Source organism: Toxotes jaculatrix, chromosome 6, assembly GCF_017976425.1.
Source record: "Toxotes jaculatrix isolate fToxJac2 chromosome 6, fToxJac2.pri, whole genome shotgun sequence".
Lineage (NCBI taxonomy): Eukaryota > Metazoa > Chordata > Actinopteri > Toxotidae > Toxotes > Toxotes jaculatrix.
In genome coordinates this window covers 8,184,840-8,192,576 of record NC_054399.1, presented here as the reverse complement: position 1 = coordinate 8,192,576, position 7,737 = coordinate 8,184,840, and the positions used below count along the sequence as shown (strand labels likewise).

Genomic DNA, 7,737 nt, shown 5'->3' with positions numbered 1-7,737 from the left:
AGTATGCCCACCGATTTCACTATGACAGGATTAACGGGGAGCTCCATATGATTTTCTCAGATTCTGTGACTCAACAATTCAGTGATCCACGTTCTATCGGCTTTAAAGGCCCCTATCCCAAGTTTGAAAAGCTTACCCTTCGGACAAGGGACACTCTTTTTCTCCCATGCGGTTCCGCTTTCCCCCTTTTTTTTTTTTTTTTTTTTTTTGCTGCATGCAGTTGTTCATCAACCCCCGCGTCCTCACCAGCTCTCCCATTCTCCCTTCTCTGCACATCTGCTAGGTTTGAGTTTTCCTTTCTTTCCTCCAGCTCCCTGCTTGGCCCAAGGCCCTTATAGCCAAATTGGTTTACATTGGAGAGATAAATGCTCTGCAAATGCGCTTAAACACGTACAGTAAAAAATGCAGACAGTGCGTGTCAGGATTATCACCCAAGTCAGGGGGAGAAAGGAGAGCGTCTCTGTAGCACAAAGCTGGGGAGCCAGAGTGAAGCCTGCAGATATAGTCCGTCTCATCCACTTCTCAGGAGAAAGAGAGGATTTAGCATTTGCATGCTAGTCTGTAATTCCTGGCATTATATAACTTGTCGCCAACAATCAAACTCCTGTGGTATTGTGAAAGTATTGTTTCACATGGGTGAGCAAAGTGTGGAGTTACACTCTTAGAGAAGGGAGTTTTTGGTGGCAGCATTGAAACAGCTGGTCCAAGATGTATGGCAGAGACCACCCTAAAAGCCCAGTCAAGAAAAAAAATAAAAAATCTACAACACAACCTCTGGCCCAACTAGAAAACATGTATTTATTTAGTAAAAAAAAAAAATCCTCTCAAAATATTCAGCTTAGGGCAGAAATGACTCACCTGAACATGGTGGGTGACATGTAGAAAGAGGCTGATCCAAAGTGCTTCAGCCAATATGAACAGAAACTGAAAAATGAAAAGAAAGAAAAAAAAAAAAACAGATCTAAAGCTTGACCCTGACAGTGAGTGCTTTAGGATATTTCTAATGAAATAGCTTAAATCACTTTTAATATTTACTGTATTTCGTGAGAAAAATCATGTTTTTACTTGTGAAATTTCTGTAAACCACATGTGCCTATGTGTGAACACGTGTTTCAAATTGTAGTTCTTGTAAATAATACTAGTAATAGTAATTGTGAATACTCAGTAGAGTATTTACAGCAACAGGATAGTGTATTTATCAGCTCATCAATTCAAAATAAACTAGTGCTCCCGTTCATCAAAATGAAGGAACATGTCATCCAGTGTGCCTCACTGATGTTCTATATTTATAGTTCATTGTTTTTCATTGCAGTTTTGGCCTTCACATTAAAATTGATTTAAAAAAAAATCAATCCCTTAATAAAATAAACTAATCACAGTAGAGGGTCACTGTTAATAGTCATAGAAGAACCTACAAGAGTATGTGACACTCCCTCATACTTAAGTAGATGTACTATCTTGAGGTGAAAGAGGTCTCACTCGGTGAAGACAGGCAGGGCTTGTGCAGACAAAGTGGATCTTAAAGATTCAGGAAACTGTATTCTCCCTTCCCACCTGCTGCTGCTTCTGCTGCTGTCGTCCCCTGGGGGACACCAAGCTGCTGTCCCTGTCTTCTAGCATCAGTGTAAAAACCCTCCACAAGCTCTGCCATGGAGATTTGGGTGTAAAACTTCCAAGAAAGACCACAGTCACCCCACCCCTCCCCACCAACACCCCCCAAAAGCCCCCTTTTTCTCATCCCCACGACCTGCCCCTCCCTCCAAATCAACACCGTCCCCCTTAGACCTCCCAACACAAAGCCCTCAGAGCAAACCCAGCACAGAAATCATAGCACACTATTCAATCATTGTTTTTTCCCCTCTCTCACCCCTTTTATGGTCCCACTAAAGGTTTTAGCTGGGCAGAGAAGGAGGGCTGTCACTGAGGAAACCTTAGCCCATTGATGAAGTGACAGGAGCTGCCAGAATATGATCCTAATCCTGTTTCCAGCATTCTTTTAGCCCGCTGGCATCGCAATTCCTCCACACATTCTCTAAGCTGTCAACTAGGAAAATCCCTCTAATAGCGCATTGCCCAGATACACATCAAAGAGCTCCTGGAAACCTTCAGCAGCTTAGCTGCCATAGACACACACACACACGAACATAGCATCCCCATTAATTTACACCTATATGATCCCTCCGAACACACAAAACCCAGACATTTATGACAAATTGACCACATATTTAAAGAGAATGTCTGAAAATAACCAAAGGGCATTTGTAAAATTTGTCTTTTCACTCCCAAAATTATTTTTATACACTGTAACCGGCCCCATCCCAAATCACCCACCCCTCTCACCTCCCCTCTGCAGTTAGAAAGTGATATAATCTTTATGGTCATGGAGCGAGAAACCGGGAAAGAACAGGTGTCTGAACTTTGCTGACTCCGGGAACCCTTTCAGTCCTATTTTATCTCATTCTATTCTTATTTAATCCATCGATATCCCAACCAAAGGTAATCTTCTTATGGCAAAGCATTCTGTTTCGGTGCAGCCAAACCTCGATTGACAGGGTGGGGGAAGAGGGGAGCAGTGAGAGAGAGTGTGAGGGGTGGGTGGGTGGGTACTGGATTGGAGACTCTTTGGTGCCTGACACTGTGCTTCAGTCATTTCATTTAGGATTAGTTACTCTGCACCGGGTGAACAAGTGGCAGGCTCTCCCTTATGTTGTGTGTAAACCTCGCCGTTGAGGATGGTAGACCTCCTGTGTCTGAATTATTTACGGATCATCAAGGTGTCTTCAGTGGAACATATTAACCAAACTTAAATTTTCACTATAAAGGGCTGAAGGTAATGTGTGTGGAAATCAAAACTAATTTTTTACGATTCAGTTTTCTGTCAGTCCCACTCAGCGCTGTCAGACAGCCAGAGAGGAGCTGGATTCGGCACACCCTCAACTAATCCTTCTCTTGTTGCCAACTTCCTCTCACTTGAGAAACTTGAGGAAAAAAAATGTTTTGGAGTGTTTTTGGAGACCTATGTGTGAGCACATGTTTGTGTGATTATAGATACATGTTGGTGGGTTGTTCTCTTTTGTGATTATTCCTTGACTGCTTGTTTGGTGTCCTCCTGATGCGCTTTTTAGCTGTCCAAGGTCCAACATTTCAGAAAATACAAAATTGCCAAAGGGAAAATTGAATTTTTACATGACATTCATACACTATTTCTATTTCCTTACTTCAGCTAGGAATATTATACAGGGAATGGTGTTTCATGTTTTCTTTAATTTTGACTAACAGGTGTTAATTCTTTTAGGTTATAGGCCCCCCTTTGCATTAGAAAATGGCAAATGAGGCACTGTAATCACTGACACTGAGAACAGGAGTCATTCTTAAGTGTGATTTATTCCCTTGAATTAAACAGATAAATTACTCACATTTAAAACAACTGAGAAATACATGTCTTGAATCTACACTGATATAATACATAGAGAATTGGCCTGTGCGTCTTTCTGCTGAAGCCACTGGCTCAGAAAAAGACGTGAATTCAATCTGGCACCCGAGTTAACAAAAATATATATCGGCTGGGATCATATTTATTTGCCACCATGCCTCCTCCTCGGATTCTCCTCATATCTAATTTCTTCTGTAGGTCCTTTGCTTAAAGCCACAATTGAGAAATAAATTGAACATTCCCTGTCAAATCCTTCACACAAAAGGAGACATGGAGTTAGGCAAACACTGAGAGATATTTACAACACTCAATGGATTCTTGTAGGCAGAGCTGTAACTTTAAACAAGGAGAACTGTGTCCTCTACAAAAAAAAAAATTAGACATACACTTGGCTATGGGATTTTAGTGACTGATATGAGATTTATATCTGATGTGACTTCATTCTGTGTTGTGCGGCTGTAAGCCATGCTTCAGAGGGGCGCATGCATGCATAGTTCACGTTCAGGTGTTGGATTTTAGAATATTTTAATATCTCTTGTCTGTCCTGGAATGAGACTGACAGCTCTGGGGTTCAAGACTTTCTGCCCTGACTTCACACAAAGGAGGCTCAAATCACAGTGAGCAGCTAGCATTAGCAGAACGGGCTTAAGCTGTTGATCAGGAGGAGTCAAACACAAGCAAGATCCACACAGGCAGAAAGTACTGTTCAGTTATAACTGCAGTCCAGATTTATTTTTTTTCATTTATTAAGTCCATTGAGTTCTTTTTATAATCTTGTTTTCTGTTAAGTCTGTCCAGCAGAGATGTTCTTCATGGTCTGGTGTGCTCCCAGCAGTGAGCCACATGCCCATACGATGACGAGGGGGAATAGGTATGTCGACAAGCCAGGGCCCCAAGCTGAGGGAGGGGCCCCTAAAGTGCCTGCTCTGAAACACAACTGTGGTCTTCACGTGTGCCTAAAAATATGTTGTTTCTACTGTTTGTCATGCTGCTCTGGTTTTGAAATTGGGCTTAGCTGAAATCTAGAAAATGACAAACAAAGCATCCTTGGCAGCTGTTTTGTTAAATTTTATGTAACAAACTGAAAAAAAAATGCTCAAATTTGAAATTTGAAGAGATTTTGAACACAGGAATTTTAAACCTTTTGTTCTGACAGCCAGTTGGGTAGAGGCCGAAAAAGATTAGGTTTAAATCTGAGATATTTCTAATGTGTTTTTGGATGGATCCACATAGTTGCTGATGGTGGTGAGAGGTTGAGAGGAAAAGTGTAGGGGAGCCAGAGTCACCTCTTTTAGACGGGGCCCATAATTAATAGCTACAGCCCAGAACAGAGGCCGAACACGTAGACTGAGCAGCCTTAGCTTCAGTTGGGGAGCGTGTCCAATCCCAGCGAGGCTGCGTGCTGCTTGGCCCTCAGACGTAGGTTCTCAATGCTGGTGGTCTTGCTGTTGAGGCTTCCTGGGAGGCTGCCTGGCGCCGCCTGCAGCAGCGGGCTGTTCCACACCTGCTGGGCCTGCGACAGGGTCTGGTAGTATGACTGGCAGGGCAGCGAGCCCAGCGGGGACGGCATGTTGACGTTCATGCCCAGGTAGGGCAGAGAGGATGGCGTGCTCATGTCAAAGGACGGGTAGTGCACGAGGTTGTTGGTGGCAGCCATGTGCTGGCGAAACTGCTCCTGCAGCCGGAAGAGGCTGAGGGGAGACGAGGCGTAGGAGTTGCTCTGAGCCAAACCGCTGGTCACGCTGCTGGAAGACGGCAAGGTGGGGGAGCTCAGGGGAGAGTCTGATGGAAAGGAAGAGAGGAAGAGGGGTTAACAATATTTCCACACACAGATCTCTACTATGAAGATATAATTATTGTGTTTTTCCTTTTTTTATTTAAATTGTGTGCTTTTGTTTTGCATTTAGAGACTTATTCTGAAAAAAGTTGCTCTCATTAGACATCTATGTTTTTACCTGATGTGGGGCTGAGTCGTTTGCAGGATGGGGAGCTGCTCCCCGGCTGCGCTCCCCCCTCCCCCTGTGTCTCCTCCCTGATCTTCACCCTCGTCTCACCCCTCATTTCCTCCTCCTCCCTGTCAGCATTATCTTCTGCTGCTGACTCGCTGTCCGATGGCTCAGGGGAGGTGACGTTGACTTCCACGCTCATCTCATCAGGCTGGGGTCGTGCTGCTGCAAGCCTCTCTGTCTCTGAGTGACAGGATGAGAGGGAGGAGGGAGGTGGAGGAGTGTGGGCCTCAGGAACCAGGGTGGTGGCGTTGGCGGTGAGGTCGGTCTTGGAGTCTTCTGTAGAGGCCTCTGCTGCTCCTGATGCCTCCTTCTGTTTCTGGAGCTGCTCCTTCTGCAGACTGCGCTGCTTCTTACGAAACTTGGCGCGACGGTTCTTGAACCAGACCTGGCAGATAGAACACAAAGACCCGAGCTTTGGTTAAATATTATTTTACCTCACCTACCCATTTTCACCTTTGACGATACAAGACTGACATTAAATGAACCTTTTAACCTTTAAGTTGAGCAGACAAACAGGACACAGGATTAATGGTGTCCGAGGGGTTTTTTACCTGCACACGTGCCTCAGGCAGGTTGGTGCACATGGCCAGACGTTCACGCATCACCACATCAGGGTAGTGGGTCTTCTGGAAGGTTTTCTCCAGGGCCTCCAGCTGCTGGGCGGTGAAGGCCGTCCGACTCCGCCGCTGCTTTCGGTGCTGGGAGCCATACCGGGCCTCAAGGATAATGTCTTGAAATGTGCAGCCGTTTTAGAAACAAGAAACATGACCAGTTTAATTGAGGGACAGGTCAAAGGGCAGATGATCACCCACAGATCAGTGCACTCTGACTACATGTTAAACACAGAGTTGTTATTTGCAGCTGTTGCTTGTGAGAGATGCAGATGTTAAACGGCACTGGAGGGAAATGAGGGATTGAAAAGCAAAATGAGCAACTGATTCTTACCAGCCAGTCTCTCTGCAAGAGTGAGTGCGTGCACTGATGGCCTGTAGTCAGGTGCGTGCTGGGCCTGTTGCGCCGCCTGCTGGTGGAGGTTGTACATGGCGCTCAGCGAGTTCATGGCGTGGAGAGAGTAGCCGTTCACCCCGTAGTGCTGCATGACCGATGCGCTGTCTGCAAAGGCAGAAACGAGCTGGTGTGAGTGTCAACTTTAAACAACTCGGACTGTTTTCTGGAGGCAGTATGAGTATTTAAAAAAAAGAGAGCGAAAAGCTTTAAAACACGGTTTTATAGTTTTTGTTGTAATCTAATTGAAATGGCAACAGGTGAAATAGCCCAAAGTCTGCGCTCATGAGGAAAAATAGTTCCTTCATTTTATCTAGGAATAGCAGAGATGAGACTGAGCGAAACCAAACGGAAGTGTGGAGGAAACGAACCCTCAGAAAAAGAATATTTAGATTTAAAACTCGTAATCTATATTTTATGAAAATTATCATTCATTTGAATCTGTGAGAATAATATAGATATATATATTATATATTATATTATAGTGAACGCAGGGCTGCAGAAAATTCAAATTGCCAAATTCATCCAGCAATGAAAAAATAAGTTGTAACATTTAATACTCAAATGAATACAGCACAGGCCTCCTGAAGTAAAAGTATTTAGTTCTTGTCCTTTTAATTATTTTAACATGCTTATGTTAGGAAACATTTAGCCCGTTCTAATGTAATAATTTGTTCATAGTGGTCTACAATTGTGATGTGTAAATTGTAATAATAATAATGATGATGATGATAATGATCATAATTAAAAAATAAGGCAATGACATTTTCTCCGTTAACCCCCCCCCCCCCCCCCCCGAAAAAAAATATGGGCCAATAAAATTTCAAACGATTTTGCTTCTTCTTCTTTTTTTTAACAATTTATTTCGTCAACTACAATCACCATAACTTTTCAATCTGATTTAAGTTTGACTCGAGGCTTTTATTTTGTGCGCTCTCCGTCGAGTTTAAACGAAGGTGAACCTCCGCAGGCTGAACTGACAGAGGGTGCGAGAAAACATTTATTTTGCTCCCACGGAGTTTGACGGGAGTGGGGTGGAGGGGGCGTTTATTTCAATCTGTGGCGGGTCCCAGGTCAGTTTCAAACGCCTGGAGGCTGACGGAGATGTGTGACAGGTCCTCAGTGAAATATGCACGGGATCCCCAGTTGGGCTCCTGTCTAATGTGAGTGCAAATAGGTTTCCACTATACAAGGCTATTAATTTATCATCAGGCCTGACACGTGAAAGGTGGGCCAGCGTGTGTGTGTGTGTGTGTCAGTGTGTGTGTGTGTGTGTGTGTGTGCGTGCGT

At 44.0% G+C, this 7,737-nt stretch overlaps 1 protein-coding gene across 1 annotated transcript; it reads right to left on the bottom strand.

Annotated features, from left to right (window-relative positions):
• Positions 1–4,796: 4,796 nt before the first annotated feature.
• Positions 4,797–6,541, bottom strand: LOC121183606 (diencephalon/mesencephalon homeobox protein 1-A-like). Its single transcript, XM_041040753.1, has 4 exons — positions 6,388–6,541; positions 5,994–6,172; positions 5,389–5,827; positions 4,797–5,215 (listed from the first exon to the last, which is right to left on the bottom strand). Exons 1-4 carry the CDS (start codon positions 6,539–6,541, stop codon positions 4,797–4,799), a joined length of 1,191 nt encoding a protein of 396 aa, XP_040896687.1.
• Positions 6,542–7,737: the final 1,196 nt, after the last annotated feature.